This window comes from Dermacentor variabilis, chromosome 1 (assembly GCF_050947875.1).
Source record: "Dermacentor variabilis isolate Ectoservices chromosome 1, ASM5094787v1, whole genome shotgun sequence".
Classification (NCBI taxonomy): domain Eukaryota; kingdom Metazoa; phylum Arthropoda; class Arachnida; order Ixodida; family Ixodidae; genus Dermacentor; species Dermacentor variabilis.
The window spans coordinates 17,547,907-17,566,386 of NC_134568.1; the positions used below are offsets into that span (position 1 = coordinate 17,547,907).

General features: G+C 43.8%; 1 protein-coding gene across 2 annotated transcripts in view; it reads left to right on the forward strand.

The window, feature by feature from the left end:
• Positions 1-18,480, forward strand: part of LOC142575630 (presequence protease, mitochondrial) — a 157,467-nt gene that overhangs the window by 131,091 nt on the left and 7,896 nt on the right. For both annotated transcript variants that reach the window (XM_075685150.1, XM_075685158.1), the window contains exons 26-27: positions 2,641-2,774; positions 8,426-8,521. In XM_075685150.1, the coding sequence (XP_075541265.1) occupies positions 2,641-2,774; positions 8,426-8,521 (230 nt within the window). The remainder of the gene's footprint in view (positions 1-2,640; positions 2,775-8,425; positions 8,522-18,480) is intronic.

The window sequence follows — 18,480 nt, forward strand, 5'->3', positions numbered from 1 at the left end:
AGAAAAGAAAGCATTGAAATTACCCTTGACAACGACACAGGTGGTCAAAAGGTTTCACTTTCGTTCGACTCCACACTGCCCACGCTTTCACGTTTCACTAGTTTCGTTATTGCGTAGTGCTGCGCTGGTTTTGCTGGCTCACGAACTTGCACAAACTACAAGTAGCAGAGAATTCAACTTCCATGTGATGTCGCAAGATACCCGAACAGTTTATATATGCCACTTCACCAAAAAACAGTTGCAGCGGCAAATCCATCACTCAGTCTTGCTTGGAAGTGCCGTCTGTCTGGTGGGGTTTTACTCACTGACAGCAGCAAAGGGTGATGATGGCATATGCAATGTCACCACTCCCCAGGTTGGGTGGCGGGAGATTTGAATTTCAAAAAACGCATTCGGACCCTTCAGATGCAATTTTCTTGTAAACCAAGTCTTTTCTTGGCGCAAAACAAGCATTGCGATGTTTCTGGAATGGTATTTAAACAGTCCACGTCAATTTAGTATTTGCCTTTAGTGTCCCTTTAAATGGAGAACCTTGTCTTGAGGTGTGGCTTCACGGCAGTGTGTGCTGCGCTGCTGTGCTGCACTACCTCAAGGTGAAATTCACATATAACCCACACCCCGACTTTAACGTTAAATTAAAAACAAAAATTCGGTACAAATTTTATGGGCAGAAATATGGTTTATATATATAAACAAATTACATTTCCAGTGGTTGGTTTCAAACCTAGTTCCTCTAGCACAGAAGCGCGATGCTCTATTAGGCCACGGATGCATGCCTAAAAAGGCTGAGTAAAACACCTTTACCAATTTACCTCATGCGGGCCAGTGTTTTGAGATGCTTGGCGTACTGTATTGTATTGTACTGTATTGTATTGGGTGCTCATTAAAAGAAAGTCCAGGTGGTCAAAATTAATCCACAGTTTCCCACTACAGTCTGCCTCATAATCACATTGTGGTTTTGGCACGTGGAACCCCGGATTTTAATTTTAGCACCTTATGTAAAAGCTATTTGAACACAAGTTGCCTAGTGATATTGTGTGTACAATGGGGACTTCCTTTTCCCTTTTTACCCTAGGTTTTACCTCACTGGGGCAAAGCATATCTGTTCGGAAGGGCCCTATATTCTTGTACAATGTTCTTATGCGATGTTAATTTTTACTCAATAACTTTTTTGATTCCTCACAGCTCAAAAGCCTCAAGTTATGAAATAAATTACAAATCAATGTGCTGTAAAAATTTCAAATGTTAAAGGAAAGGTGGTAAAGAAGAAGATAAGCCAGTACTTTGTATGGAGTAAAAAAAGAAAGAGATTTTTATTTAATCTGATGTCAAATTGGCATTTTATATTGCAGCATGTGTACTCATAGGAGAGTATAAAAGGGGCCAGGTCTTCCACAAATTACCAAGTTTAACCTGGCTTGACAGCCATTGCAATACCCAATACATGCCTGCTGAAGATACCGCTGGGGCATGGTTCAGGCAGCCTTATTGTAGGAGATTGAACATCATTGTATGCAGTTTTATGCAATGACATGAGAAACTCACACATGCGTGAACAAGTGGTATGGCACACAAGGCACTACGTAACGCTGTGAAGTGCACAAGGTATTGATCACTGTGGGCAGCAATTAATTATTCTTATATTTTTTTTTCTATTCCAGCAATTGTGGCCGTTGCATAATATGAAAACCATTTATTTATAATAAAGCTTGAGGCAGGACTTCAAGGAGATTCATCTTTAAATACTAGAGCCATTTATGGCCACAGCAGGTTTGGCTGCAGTATGTTGCTGGGGTCAGAGCTGAAACTTGTCAGCCTTAAATACACACTGCCTAAGCATATTTACAGTGCTTAGGCATTGAAACTGTAATGCTTCTTTTTTTCATATTCTGCACATAGCACATAAAAACAGCTCAGTGCCAACTTTGCTTGCTGCCCTGTGTTGTAGATCGGGAATGCAGGATTAGAGGGCTGAAGATGAATGTTTATTTAGTTGGTTATGCTATGCCCAAGCAGACTGCCTGTGTGAAGTGGGCTCCTCAATGGGAAAGAGGGTTGTTGCATCACTCTCTCTTTAAATTGCGGGCTGAGAGTGGTATCCCTGGCCACGTGACCATGACTGGAGTTGACAGCAGCTGCAGGACGACATATTTCACAGTTGCACTCCGATGTAAACATTGAGAAGCTATGGGGTGTGTCACTTCATACCTATGGTGTTAAACACCTACACAGTGCGGCTCTTCTGCAGCTTATATGTATAGCTTTTGGGTTCACAACACCCTGGAAAAAAGATATGGGGCTTTCAACTTTTCATCCATTTCACATTCGTTGCTTCTGCCAAAGTAATCTCAATGTAACTTTCACTGCTGTTCACACACAGCATTTATACTGTGCTTACACAATGGAGAGTTTAGGCCCTGCTGTATTGCCATACCAGCTATACAAATAATATGGTTATCCACTTTTGTAGCCACATAGTACAAGTACTGCACATGTAATATGCATATACCCTGCTGGATAGCAAGCTTTACTGGCTTCGCCGGTGCAGTTTCATCTGGTAATACAGCAGGGCTAAAACTTTAATCGCACAACTTCTCTCTGTCCTGGGCTTAAGCAGTGCCGTTCTACCAACGAGTGCAGGTTGACAAGCCAATCACTCCAGGTGACCGTGGGGCCGCGGCATTCCTGCATGGAGTGACAGATGAGATGAGGCAAGAGCACCGGCAGAGGTTATTTGCCTGCAGCAAAGATGACATCATCTCGGCAGTCAAGACGTATGTGAAGAGTCCACACTTTGAGCATGCAATAGCATTTTTACTTGCCATTTGTAATCTTACATAGTAGTGACACTTTCCTTGACTTTGTTTGGCCCAAGTTAGTTCCCTTGAACTACACTAAAACCTCGTTAATTCGATGTCATCGGGACCGCAAAAAATCTTCGAATTAAGCAGGTTTTCGAATTAACCGAACAAACAAAAAAATGCAACCCAGGCAAAAATTTCACTGCAGGAATGTGCTACCTTTATTCGGCGATCTTTGAATTATTTAAAGTAATCAGAGATGCTGGTTTGCCGCGTCCTGTAGTTCGAGGCTCCAAGAGTCATGTTTTCTAGTTGGCTAACTACGTGTGGCATTTGAGAATTTCCACCGTTGCACTCAACAAAACTGCGGATAACGTTCAGCGATCCAATAACTTCCCCGAGAACGATAGCTTCACTCTCCAAGTCTGAGTAGCACGTTTGTTTATCATTTTCAGTGTTCAGATACTCGGCGAAGCCGACTGCACCAGATTTGCTATCCTCTGCGCAGAGTGCATTGATGCGGTTGCAATACTCGGCGCCTTCTTCATCAAATGCATGTGAATAATCAGCATCAGCATCAACGGGGCTTTCCTTCCAGAAGCCAGCGTGTTCAAAACACCGCATGATCAAAGTGGGTTCCACTTGCTTCCCTGCATACACAATAAGACATATGGCCCCAAGGAGGTCGATGGAGTACTCCTTGCCGCTGTTGTAGCAAAGGAGCATGCGCTTCCTCGTGTGGTGAATGACACCTTGGTCCATTGGCTGCAAGGTCGACGTGGTGTTCGGAGGAAGATATACCATCCCGATAGCTTTCAGGTGTGGGATGTCACCATGCGCCGGGCAATTAACAACGAAGAGTACATTCCTGCCTGTGGCCGCGAACTTGCGGTTAAGCTGCCGAACGTAATCTTCAAATATTGCACCTGTGACCCAGGCTTTCTTGTTGTGCCGGTAGATAAGCTCATCCCTTGGAGGCAGCCGTGCATTTTTAAAGCAGCAAGGCTTCCCACTTTTTCCAACTACGAGTAGCGGCATATTGTGTTTACCACACATGTTCGCACCGAACAGAACGGTAATTCTTTGTTTGCCCTGCTTTCAACCCTTGACCGCGGTGTCCTTCGCTGCGAACGTTTTTGTGGGCAGCATCTTGTAAAAAAGGGTTGCCTCGTCAAGGTTGTACACATCGTTTGCACTGTACTCACTAAGCAACAGAGCCAACGTGTGTTTCTTCCAGTCGTCGACGACGCTCTCGTTTGCGCTGCCGCTCTTGCCACAGACGGATACAAAGGTCAAATTATCGCACTCTTTAAAACGGCTGAACCATCCATTGCTACACTTGAACTATTTGTGCCCAAGTTGTAGAGCTAAATCGTTGGCCTTCTCCCGCAGTATCGTTCCATTGATGGGGAAGTGGGCTGCGTTTGCTTTGTGCAGCCAGCAAAGTAAAGCTGATTCCACACCTTGGTTCGCGGGAGCCTGTAATCGCGACCGCTTCGAAGAACACATCTTGCTGCAGGCCTCCAGTACCTTCGACTTTTCTTCAATATTGTGGACAACGTCGAGAGGGGCACGCTGTGCCTTTCAGCCAACTCAGTCTTGGAACACGTGTTCTTACCCGCTTCTTGGATTAATCAGAACTTCTGCTGGAGTATTAAAGTTTTATAATTCGGCATCTTCGCTCACTGGCACTTCTGCACAGTTAAAAAAAAACACGCTAGCTGCAACACCCCAACCACCGCACACAAAGAAACGGTGCAGACCGGCGATGCGCGCACGCACGTCGCCGCAGGCGCGGAGAGAGAATGGGCGAATGGCAGCCAGTGGCAGTGGCACAGAACACGCGCTGACACTGCGACCGCTGCGACTGTGAGGAGCGTGCGGAATGGGGGACGAGAGCACGTGACAAAAACCGGTATGCCTGCTGCGTTGCAGTGAAGCACATCTCCTCTGTAGGCGCACATTTCAGCGGTGCGCGGGGCGTACCGTGGACTGATTTTTGTGCTAGCAGTACTACGGGTCGGGCGCTTCATCTATAAATAATCGTGATTGCTATGTGGCGTCGCCTCGCAGCTTCGAATGGCCGTCATTTCGTCAGGTTTACGGTGAAATGGGGATCAGGAATTGCCGTACAGCACCCCAAATCTTCGAATTAACCGGGTTGGCCTAGGCCGCCGGTTCGAATTATCCAGTCAAATTTACATTACGGGACAACAGAAAACCTTCGAATTATCCGGGATTTCAAATTAAGAGTTTGAATTAACGAGGTTTTACTGTAGTTTTACCCGAGTTTCCTTCTGGTATTATTGCTGTACAGTAGGCTGTGTGACTATTTAGTTTGTGATGTCTTGCTCTTCTCTTTTCTTGCCTAATGACAGACTTTGTGTGCTAGCCAATTATAGGGTTGCATAAAGTGCCGAGGAAAACTGAACTAGTTACAAGGACTGTATTTTGTAATAATCAATTTCATTTTCCATTCTTATCATTTGTTGCTCCAAGTTGCCCCCAATGGGCCTCTTCGATTTTCGGAGTTCTGGCAGCCTGCTGGCAGCCAGACGGTAGCCAGCTAGTTCCGGTCCTGATAGGAAGTAATGTGGGCTGGAATTCCAAGACAACCTGAAGCTGCCCGAAGTTTGCAAAATCAAACGCCAGGGCAGCTGGCCGCGGGATGAATGTAAACACGCTACCAGCATGACAGCACCCAGTGAGGCCGGCGGGGGCTCGGCATAGTCGGCCCATTTATGTGTTGCCAGCTTGAAAATATATAGTTGCATTCAGGGATACAATCACTTTCACGAGATTTCACGTGACTCAGCACAGGACGTGCACTGGGCCAACCTCATTTTGCACAGCACAGCAGATGGCCTCGGACTTGTCCGATGCCAAGACGCGAAATTGCACGTGAGGGATCGTATCCTCGAAAGCGATTGTATTGCCCGCCGGTGACGTTGATGAATTATCGTTGTGTCATCACTTGACGAGACATGAAAAAGCAGGATATCGGGTATGTCTTATACGTATAAAATTTTGTGCCGACCTGCTTGGGCTTTGATTTCAGAAAGTTCCCTATGGAGCTGGGAATGCAGCTGGCGCATGAAAATGCACGCCGCCTGTGACCAGCGAAAAGTTTCACACGAAAAACAATGTTGGTTGCAATCATGAGAGCAATAAGCTAATGTACATGTGTCTATTACTTGACCAGTGCATTCTTGACATAAATGACCTGCAGTTCGAACACATATCGATTTCAAACTGCCACCCAAGCATACGACGGAGACAGGGAGCAAACCCGGGCTAGCTGAAATGCCTTCGTTAACTGCAGAAAAAGGAGATATCACCGCATATATATGCGGAGATATGTGAAAAGGAACACCACCAGAGAAAGGCAAACCGAAAATGCACCGCAGTGTGTGTGAATGAGCATCTACAACTTGCGCAGAACACAATGCAGATAACACGCACGCACGAGAGCGTGGCGCACTGTTCACTGCCGGGAAGAAGCTTTCACGGAACACACATGTATACACATACAAAAGCTTCAAATGGTTCACCGCTGCTCGTATCACACCACCTCACATTGTGGAACGGTTCGCGAGAACTTAAGAAGATAATGCTAGAAGTAAGGAAATCCAAAGATGACCGTAGCCAATTGGCTGAGCGAGGTAAAGTCTCCAAGCACCCGAGTTGCAATCCGTCAAGTCCCCACAAAGGTAGCGGCAAGCGCTCATTGCCTCTTTTAGTTGTTTGCTAGCCAGAGAACTTCCAGATTGCAGCCAGACCAAAATCATCCTGGCTGGTTCTGGCAGCCCGTGGGTAGCCAGAATTGTCCAGCCCAAGTAAAATGAACGCCCGGCGGAAGTGCGTGGCATGGTGGACAGAGCAACCTGAAAAAAATGAAGGTGCTCTGGCAGGCTCTCGCAGCCTGCAGGTAGCGAGAAGTGGAAAATTGAAGAGGCCCAATAATGGCAGCATAGCTTCTTCATAGCGAGTGACATAGTGTAAAAAGAATGGATGATGAAATGTGTCATTAGAAAATAAGACCTCAGGATCACTTCATGACTATAAGTTGTGGTGCTAACAACCGATTGCAAAATACCACTAATGCTTGCCTATTAGCTTATAGTATGCTGTATCAGCAGTAGCAGTCAGTGAAAGGGAAATAATAACTGAGATGTTACAATGAACCAATTAAGCGACTTAGATGGGCTAGTTGGTTGCCGGCTTGATGAAACACGGTTATAGACATGGAACAGACACAAAGAATGCGACTGTCCTCTGTGCATTCTTTCTGTGTCCCGTCCTCAAAATGCGCCATTATAACCATGTTCCATCAATACAGTGAACCACTCCATATGGTTGGGATTGTCATCATTACATTAATTCACATAGCTCAGTGTACGAGCAAAAATTTGTTATGCTCGCTTCAATGTAGAAAACATCATGTGAAAAAAAAAAGTATGCAAGTTAAAGTAGTTGGTCACTGTTATTTCAGCAATGTTGGCAATGAAGAGTAGAGAATTAGGTACAAGTTAATGATAGCGAGCTTGTGTAGTGAAACTGGGTCGAGGCATACACAGAGAGCTGCTAAAAATGGGAAGTCACATTGGTTTTCCAGCCACAGGGCCATTAATAGGAAGTCGTAAAGACTTGTTTTTCTTGTGAAAACAGCACCTGTAAAATTGTGCTATCTTTGCTATAAACTAAGGTAAATATTTGCAACTATCCAATGTGGACATAACTTAAATGCCACTTTCTTGCTTAAATTTTATCTTATCAACGTTTAATTACAGCAAACCAGTGTGTATAATTCAATCAGAACATCAACCATGTCTCATACTACCTATCTCAGCAGTCTGCAACAGGCAGTATGTTCAGGGATTTTTTTCTCAGTGGTACAGACTCAATTGGAAAAACTCATGGCAGTAGAACAATCGTTTGAGCACTTTCTTGTGGGTCCACGTAGTTATAAAGTAATGAAATCTCTATTTAATGTAAAGCCATTTAAGTTGAAATATTTTTTCAAGAAAAATAAACGAATTACTGGCTAAAACTACAGGTGTAAGGTGAACATTGGCTGCATGCATCACAAAAAAAGGTGAAAAAAACTATCCTTTACCCTAGCTGATGAAATGCAGCGCATTGAACTTCCTGTCGAACATAGTAGTGCCTTTAGTAAAGTTGTAGGCAGTAATATTCTGCACACTGAGGTGAAGTGGCACCATATTATGTAAGGCAGAGGGTTCAGTATACATGCAGCTCTATTTTCATGGCTTTTCTTTTTTTCTTTCTTGCCACCACTGCATGGAACTCGCAAAAACAAGTTATGTACACAAATGTGTAGACACTGTATATTGTGAAAGATGATGATGCAGCTAGAGCAGCCATCTTGTCCCCCTCATAAAAGCGAACTTGCTGGCAAAATAGCAGGATTTCATTAACTGCGAAGTTTGCTTTTCATAATGAGTAAAATGACTACCTTTTTATAATTATGCTACAGTTAAGTCAGTTAAGCGGATGACAGTTTTTGTTCTGCATGGTACCTTGCTCGCCTTACATATTTCCTCAGAACTTTATTTATACAAACCTTTTTTGCATGCTTGCTTTTGCTTCTACCCACATTTTAGGTGTGCGGGTGAAAGTGGCTGCACATCGAGTGTCGCTGTCATCGGCCCTGAAAATAGGTTCACAGAGACTGGGAAACACTGGCTTGTCCACAGAGAGTAGGTGCTGTCTGCAAGGTTGTAAGGCCTTCCACTTCATGTGCTTAGCCGTGGAAATCGGACTGTCATATTTGCTGGCCTACATGTTTGTCTGTACCATCTCCATGGTCTGGTTTGCTCAGCTGTGCCTTATCTTACTAGTGAATGAGTAGTGCTCAACGTGTAAGGGCTTTTGATCGCAACTGTCATGCCACTGTACCTTATACCTTTATGATTCTAAATTCAGGGCAACAGCAGAGTCAATAAGAAGGTGGAGTAGCTGGTCACTGCAGTCGGCTTCAATTAATTTGTCACCCAGTTGATCAACACACCTTTTAATTTAGTCATGCTCAAAAGCCCCCAAATGGCAGCCATGTCTGTAACACCTACATTTAGTTTGAACTGCCTTCTTTTTTTGTTCTTTTACATTGCCTGTGACAGATAGCACTTTTCAGCCTTTTAGGTGGATTTCTAGAAGAGGCAGACATGCATGATAAATTGCAACGCGTAGTAGCCGCTCCCAGCCGGAGAGTCAAGGTAACACGCTTAAACGCTGTGACGTGAAATGCTGTCCTAGCAACGTCACTCAAAATGACACGTTAATTCGACAAATCGTCCAATGCGAAACACGCAATGCTGCCACCGGAAAGGCACTGCATGGCGAAAAGGGAAGACGAAAAAAAAAATGCAGGTTGGGCTAGTCAGGTGAACCCAACGCGGCCCCTCAGTTTTGGTATGGGAGAAGGAGTGGAAGGAATGTCATGGATGCAGAGGGAGAGAGTGTCTCTCTCCCTCTGAGAGGGGAGCTGCACTTGCCTCCTATAGGTATGGTAACACGGCATTCGATTTCGTCTGTCTCCTCCAATAATGAACCAATTTGCAAAAAATTATTTCAGCAAAACAATCCCTAGACGGTGTTTTAGAACTTCTAGTTTAAAAACTGAAACTAAAATTTACAACGGGGCTTGGTGAAGGGCCCTTTAAAGGGAGATGTGCCTTAGAGATTCATATTTCTTCATAATAAAGCGAACTGAATGAAAATTATGCAGAATATAGAGTTCAGTCGCTGATTTTCGGATAGCTCTTTAGTTTTTCAATATTTTAATCTGTTATTTTTCTGTGACTCCTCAAAGTAGGAAAGCTATGGTCTCTTGTGCAAGGTTTTGGCTTCCAACAAGGCATAGGAGATTGTTTTAATATAGCATATATTGCTTCTTATGAACAACTAACTGGAAGTGAGCTAAAACTTATTTTCGTTTAGTGTTTCTATTAAAAAAAAAAACATTAATTTGGGCTGTAGGTATTGAGAGCGCTCATGATTGGTCTCCTAAAGTTAGCATAATCAATATTGCTTCAAGTTACGATAAGGCCTGAATACTTGACTCTACATATCCTTGTCTATACGAGTACCAGGTTTGGCCGATATTGATTCACATTAATTACAAGAATTTCTGAGCACAAGTAGTAAAAATAGTGTAAGATTGAAAACAGAGGAAAATGAAGTTGAAACTTCTAAACACACTTTTTGGTTTAAGGACTGCTCAACCTGCATGAAATACAGCCAGAATGCGGACCAATATTTGTGGAAGTGTCAAACTTCAAGTTCTCCTGCTGTGTAGGTGGCACACTTATAACACTTGTGAGTTTCCTCCTCCAGGCAGACTTTTCTTTTTTGCTGCACCTTGATGACAAGGTTTAGCTTCAGCTGTCTGTTTTCCAGACATTCCTCTGATTCACCTCCGGTGTATCTGGTCACTCAGAGCAAATCAACTCCTGGGTTGGAACGATGCCCAGCTCCTGTAGAACCCCCTCAAAGCCTTTGTGGCCATTCTTAAACCGCAGTGCAGCTATAGAAGTTGCCATCTCTACAACAGTCCATGAATTCGTTGAGCGAAAATTGAAGAATGAGCTGGTGCCAGCTCAGTCATGGCTAGTGCTCATTATGCAAGGAAAGCTCACCTTCTGGCAAAACTTGTAACTGTGACCCTCATAAGTCTAACACGAATAGAAGAATGAGGCCCCTACAACCATGCCTCAATTAGAATAACTTCTTGCAGTCTTCTGGATGGAGAAATGTCCTGGTTCTTTTTACACATGAAATTCAAATGCTCAAGCATAATTTTGTAACTGAAATCTAAAAAAATTATTATTTAAAAGGTTTAAAAGACAGTTTCACCCGAAAGGCAAAGCATTGATTGCGATAGCAAATTAGCAGACAGCCATACGAAGTAAGAATAGTACTTCTATCGGCCGTATCAACTTGTAAACATTTGCTTGCAAACTAAATTAATAAGCATGGTGTCAGTGCACACAGCAAACATGAACACATCACACTTGATGACTGCGGACACTCGCTGTCAAAACACTGGTGTGAGGAAACGTGGCAGCAGCAGCGAGCAATGTGGCATTCATGTTATCGCTTCAACGCAAAGCGAGTGCCGAGGACACACAGCACGCACAAAGCTATGAGCCGCCGACGTACCTCGACTCTGCCCCCAACTCAGATCATTCTCAAGATACAGCCATGCGGCCAAGCGCAGTCGCCACATATGCAGTTGCAAGCAGAGAGAATGCCCCCCCTCTCTCTCTCTCTGGCATCTTGCAGTGTTGGGTGCCTCGCATGTGAGAGAAGGCTGCGCACTTCCTCTTCACATTCATCCCTTTCACAGGGGAAAGATTGAGCCAATATTATAGGCTCCGCTCACACACTTTCACTCGCACACACAGCGTATGCACACACAGCGTAGGGCATGCAGCTACAATATTATCACCCTTGGACTTTATATGGAGCCTCATGGCGACACCCACTTGACAGCAAAAATGCGCTTGGAGTGTCCACATAATTGATATTGCAATAAAATACAATTTTTAACCAATTCTTAGCAGACGTCCTAAGTCGAGCACCACTTTCGAGATGATCCTGACTGCAGGAGGAAAGCTTTTGGGAAAATAACTTGGGAAGCCAAAGTATTTCTTAGCATATTTAAGGACAGATATCTCAAAAGTGGTGCTACTCATAAGATTTCTGATATGCAGACATGACTTCACCACTGCTAGGCTTCAATTCCAAAATGTTATTGTGTCTTAAAGTCCATAATTACATATATACTATTTAGTGAATTTTTTAAAGGGACACTAAAGGCAAATATTAAGTAAAGCTAAAGTGATAGATTAGTGTTCGAGAATCTCTAAGGCATCAATATTATGGTGAACAGAGCCTTAATACTTGAGAAATTGAGGTGAATGCAGGACATGATTAGAGACTCCTCCGGGACTTTCAAGCACTTGCCTGATGATGAACGCACTCCTCAGTTAAATTTTCTCACTAGTACTCAACCACTCGTTGCAAAAAACATCCTTGTATTGTAAGACGAAATAAAATGCTACTTGTCCAGTTCTATTTCCCTTTTAAAAAAAATAGCTAATTGAAATTACCCTTGACAATGACGTGGGTGGTCGAAAGATTTAGTTTTCACTTGACTCTACACTGCCCACGTTTTCGCGTTTCAGTAGTGTCGTCGCGTAGTGCTGCACTGCTTTTGCTGGCTTGTGAAACTCGCACGATAGCAAGTAGCAGAGAATTCAACTTCTACGTGATGTCACGGGATGCCCGAACAGTCTACACCACTTGACCAAAATGTAGCTGCAGTGGCATATCCACCGCTCCATGGAGGAAGGAAAAAACTCCACACTTTTCTCCTAGCGCCCTACCCTCTCCGCGTGCTAAAAGAAAAGTGTGGAGGAAGTGACAGGATAGTTTCTCTTTTTTTTTTTTTCTGTAGTGGCCATGTTCTTGGGCCACAATGGCGACTTTGTTATGGTTGTGTGCGCTCACACGTGTTGCTCTGTAGGCTTCGTACCGTTGAAAAGGCGTTGCTTGGGCAGGTTTGCGTTAGTCTCCGTGCTTTGCTGCGTTGTGTGATCTGGACCGTGCTCTCCCGGGTGTTGCTGTGGCCAGGTGGGACAGAAGGAACTAAGACTTGCGAAATGAACGCGCATGCAAGGCTTTATGCAATGTACCGTGCCATGGCAATGGCAATGGACGAAGCAATATCTGTGGCAAATTTTATACTCTTCAGCGGAATCGTGCTAACATGCCATCGCAGGCCGAAACCGATGCGTTCCAGAATCTGTACAGTGAACTCCTTGCAGGTCAGTGATTCCTGGTTTTGACAGCACATGGTGCATTTGCGGACGTAGAACATACGTTAATCAAGAATGCATAATCCTGGTATTAGAAATTAATGTACAGTAACGACTTGCTTTTGTGCATATTAAAACACATGTTGTTCAACTGTTGCTTGTTTCTCACAAGGCTCGCAACAGCACGAACTCTTTTAAGCAGAGCGCATTCGAAGGTCATACACACCTGGCACAAGTGTACCACAATACACGTGCCGATAAAGCTTTACGCAGAATATGTGCATTTTGCTGCCCTCGGCACCATGCGCCACCCAGCCGGGAAGATGGGAAAGAAGCGGCTGATTTGACTTATTAAAGGGACCCTGAAACGATTTTGACGATTTTGTACAAATGTACTGAGTCGTTAGAGTAGGTCCTTCTGATCATTAATTGATGAATCTAAGTGCTCCGCGTAAAGCATGTAATTTATTATACAGTTTTAAAAATGTGCATCTCTGCCAATCGCAGCACACTGCTCAGCGGAATTTTCAGCCGCCCCTACCCATATGACGTAAATCACAAATTGACGTCAGTAGGGCGAGCTATCCGATTGGCTGCCCAGGGCACGTCATCGATAATTTTTCCACCTTTATGGTGAACAAATGATGTTCGTAATACTTGGAATGTTAGTTAATTTGTTTCTATAAAAAGAAAGTAACAGAAAGAAAATGCTCAAGAGCAATTTCTCACTACACTTTAACACTTTCGGCACACAGCAAGCGTTGTCTGCTTGTGTTACAACATGCTCCATTTTGACGAGAGCTCCACGGTCAGAGTCAGTCTGTCTTTTCGCGAGCACTATGATTAGACTTTGTTGCGTTGTGGACTGCAAACGTAGCGACTGGCAATATGTCAAGCTGCGACATTGTGTCCCTCTACATGGCAGCAGATGAGTGGACTGGCTGCAGTGCATCGGACTGCCGCTATTTGATCGGCACCAGGATTTGCGCTTTTGCAGCCGTCACGTTACACCGAAAGATTATTAATGCAATAGCGTTTCGCAAGTCCGGTATTAGGGTAAATGCAAGCGCAAGGGGACAGGGCCTGGCCGTTTGACCGTGTTGTTTCACGGGATGAGCAAAAGCGCAAATGTGAATGGTCTGCACGGTGCAGCCACCTGGTGGCACAGAGCTCAACCACACACAGTAGCAGTAACGAAATGTATTCTGCTTTGCTGCTGGTGTAAATTTTTCGCAGGAGTGTAATAATTAACACATTGTTTTTGTAAATGTTTAAAATGTTGTACACTTGGTTAGAGCAATATTAGCTCTTCGTTTGGCTTGTTAAGCTCTGCGCCAACGGGTGGCTGGACCGTGGAGACCGATCAGGCAGCTCATGTGCATCTACGCTGAAGTTCTTTCATCAGCTTGAGTTTATGCCTCCACCGTTCCGTCGAAACGCCCAGCTTGCATGTGGTTACCAGAATACCACAAACGTTCGGCGCTGCGACAGAATGCTCACAACGCACGCTGCTTCGATAGCTCTTGCTTGAGGTCAGCTGCCAATCAGCTGGCGGAGAGGTAGCTCTCTTAATATGAGATGTTTCATACAAATTATGGTGCGAATGATTAACTTTAGCTGTACCCTACGCATCTACAAAATTTGTCCAAACCGTCTCAGGGGCCCTATAAGGGACGATTCCGCCCTACCGCAGGCGTATCTTATCTCTGCGCGCGAGAAGCACAGGGAAGTGAAGGTTAGTGGATGCGCTCCAGAGTGAGCAAGGCTCCACAGAACGTATTACGCCTGCGAACACATCAAACGGCTGTTCGATGGTCGCATGTAGGCCAGGTCTACACTTGTGCTGTTCTGCACCATGCGCCGGCTATCACAAAGCTTAGGTTCCGTGAAACTTCACTTACCATGGGAAGAAGGCACCTCAAGCAGTCGGTGCATCTAAACGCGGAGTCAGAATTGACGTTCTGCCTCCTCGCTAGTGCGCTGTGGCAGTGACGTGCGGTCACCCGAAATTTGTTCAATAAAGCACGACGATTCCTCAAGCCACAACGAGAATATGTGTTCGTGCTCATCAACTGCACATGGATCGCAAATTAGTCGGTGTGTCGTACGTGTCTCCAGTGCATTCTTGCAATGCACTGAGAATGCGTACATTTTTTTCGTATTGCCAGACGTCTAGCTCGCAAGCCCGTCTGAGAGCCCCTGGAAGTCCAAGCAGAGAACAGCAAGTAGAAGGGAGTGATAAAGGCGATCTTTTTTTAAAAACACGCAAGAACTGGGCTGTGGCTGGTACCTGCAGTTGGTGAGAACAGTTCACTTGGCTGGGCTGATAAGGCATGTTTATTTTCATAAAAGCCGGTAAAAGCAGTGGATTTGACTTCACGGCCCAATTTGCGAAGTTCATTATGAACTTCTTTCAACATGACTTCGGCAACAGTAATGCGATGAGACATCGCGATTACATCCTTTGGTTTAGGAATGCTGTTGAGCACGCGCATCCGAGCAGCCTGGTTGAGCGCAGCGCAGCGTGGTTGCGAGAAATGTAAACAAGAGAGGAGAACTGGCCCAACATGATGGCAGAACAACGCCAACTTCCAGCATCACTTAGCTTCACAAAGAGTGGCATCAGGGCCCCTCCTCAGTTTTTTTTCCTTCCTCCATGCACCGCTCTGTCGCTCTATCTTGGCCCACTACCGCCATCTGTAGGGTGCTGTTTTACCCACCGACAGCAGCAAAGGGTATAAGCAACGTCACCACTCGCCCTGGTCTTTTGCTCTTTTGGCGAGTAAGTCTATAGCTGCTCATCTGCCGTTGTCGGTTAATTGGTACATCACTTAGCGTGTACCTGATCCACGTTCCCCGCCACCTACATATTAACGAGGTTTTACTGTACACCTGAATAGGCCGAATTGCACTATGTGCTCTGTGAAATTAAAAAAAAAAATCTACTTGAACTAAAGAAAGGCACACTGTGCATTTTATTTATTTTGAACATTGTATCATTCAAACAAATCTTGCTTGTCCTGTTCAGGTCAAACTAGCAGATGTAATGTCCCTAACGGCATGCCTTGCACGCACCCATCGTTGTCAATTATCACACGTTGCATGCCTGTTGATAAGTGGGAAGACCAAAAATAAAAATATAAGTATGTATCTTCAACTGAAGTGCATGCAGAGCCACGCATGAAAATGTAAGCCAGAAGCATTGTGTGAACAGTCATTACGTGTATAGAAAAGCTTTATAAAGCACTCCATCAGTATCTGCCATTTCCCTTCTTATTAGTATAAGGCGGGATGCTAGCTACAATGTACATGTAAGGCTTATTGGGGTGGGCCAATAACAGAAGTACTTGGTTGCCGAGTGTAGAAATGAAACTATTGTTCTTCACTGCCAGGGCAGGAGTGCTTTCTATTTGCAGATTTTTATAAACCATCATGGCTGCTTGGTGAATCCCATTTTCTTCATTTCCATTTTTTGCCATATGGACGTTACTTCCAGGAATAATTATCACGCCAAAAATGAGACTAGTTAGCTAAAAGGGATAAAAAGCTTCTTGAAATATTTAGCTTCCGTTAGTCATGACAACACAGTTTAATCGGTGAAACTGAGGTGGTCAGTGAAAACTAGCCCATTTTGTAAAATTCTCTTAACAAAGACATGCATCAGGGTATTCATTGCTTGTGCCATCTGTCATTGATTTCGGCTGTCTCTTATTGTGGAATCAGATGTTAGGTCTACTGCCACATTTCTGCTTTGCAACAGATGTCAGGCCAGCTGTGTTCTATACCTTCTTAGCTTGTCTCCATTTCAAACTTTTTTTGCCACTGGTTTATTTTATGTTAATAAGATCTTCATTTTCTCAACTTCAGTGACACGCGGTCATAAAAACTTCGCAAAATGATGTAGGTTCAGGAGATAATTTTGTTCAGGTTTGTAACTTTCTTCTAAAGCTAATACAGTAGACTCCGGATAAAAGAAACTCTTTTGACCGGAAATGCCGGATAAATGCAACGAAAGTATTAACTTTGGCTGGCCCCATAGACAAAATGTTTACAAAACTTTGGCTAAGCGAAACACTTCTCTTTGCGAACTTCAGTTTAATGAAAGTGGAACCAAAACTACCACCTTCTTGATTGGCTATTATGTGGCATGTAGAACAGTAAAAATATGACAAACATGTTAAATGGTGACTCTAAATACGCAAGAAAATCAATTCCACCAATTAACAGCTAGCGTTTATTGCATCAGGGGGTACACTTGTGAGCAAAAGTTGGAGATCATAGATGCCGTGAAATTTTTATTTTCTTTGCATGTGGGCTGAAATTAAGTGGTACAGCCCGTGTGCGCCTGTTCAGTCAGCACAGTTCATTCAAACAGTTCCATGTTGCACAATTGCGCTAGGAGGAATAAAATTTTTACTGATGCCATGGTCTCCAAACTTGTACTTGTGAATGTTCATTTCAGGGTGCCCAGCTTTGCCAAAGTGTTTCATTTTCGTTGCGTGTTTGTCATGTTCACTGGCATCAAACCAAACATCCGTATTTCTGCCTGATGGGAGAATTGACTGCAGTGAAAAAAAAATGTTTTGTAAATTTGCTGTTATAAATGTAGTTGTCATTAAATAACTAGATTGGCAACTTGATAAATGTGCCAGTATTTCAATTACTTAGTTGCAGAGATTTGTTACTGTGATGTTCTCATATTTCTCATATGTTAATTAGTGCCAGATTAGTCTGGCTTGTAAGTTTCATTGTTTGTGCAAAAACACTAATATTGTCCAGAACCAAGTGCCGTAGCACTACTACCTCTTGGTGAAATGCTGGGGAAATGTGTTGGCACACACAAATGTTTGTTTCTATGGCAACCTCAGTGTTCCTAAGCAGCACTTTCACCTTTATAATGCTCTTTTTGCAGTGCGGTAGGATCAAACAAACATTGACAGAAAAGATTTTGGTGTGGTGTGCAGAGGTTGTCAATTAAGCACCTTTGTGTCTAATTTTAAATCAAGGTACATTATTTTCAGCCTCAGTTTGTTGTCAATTACGGAAAGATCATCCCATTCAGCTTTAAGGTTGCTCATGGCAGCCGTTGTTCGAGTTATGCCATTGTGCGACCATTGTTTATCAACTTAACTGAATGGAATGGTTTCAGGCTGTGGATCATTGCTTTGCTTTGTGACCAGGAAACATGTGTGGCTCACTTGAGGACCTCACACTTTTTAGCAGGAGCATACAAGCTGGTTCGGAGAACTTGGAATGTGCAATTTAGGGGCAGTGGATGTGTAGTGCAAGGAAACTGCTTGGTTGTACAGGGCCATCCTCTCTTTAGGAGCACAGTCAAACTTTGTTATAGTGTGACACAAAAATACCTTCATTACATTCAGTATTTGTTGCGAACAAGTTTGTTACACGCTGGTATTGTTGAGAAAAATTCTATATTTACTTTGTTATAGTATGTGTGTTTATTATATCGAGGTTTAACCGTATTTAGTAGAGTCTAACTTCAGCATACCACCTTTTTGAAGAAAAGAAAGAGTAGCGTTGTTTATGCCTACAGCAGATAACTATTGCTGAAAGATTGTGTGCCTCCATTTTAAATTGAAGCTTCTATGAGTGCCTGCACCTCCTAAGAGTGGATGACTTTGTACATTTGAAATACATTAAATGTCATTGCTTAAATCATGGCTGCCAATAATTGCTATTACTAATATAAACATTGAGAGATTCAGTTGCAGCATGTGTTGTTTTGTTCCCCTGTGTGAAGGGAGTGAGGAGAGTGGCTTTGTGGGGGACTGAACTGCGGGTCTCGAATGCTGTTGAAGACTGACAGGACATAACTG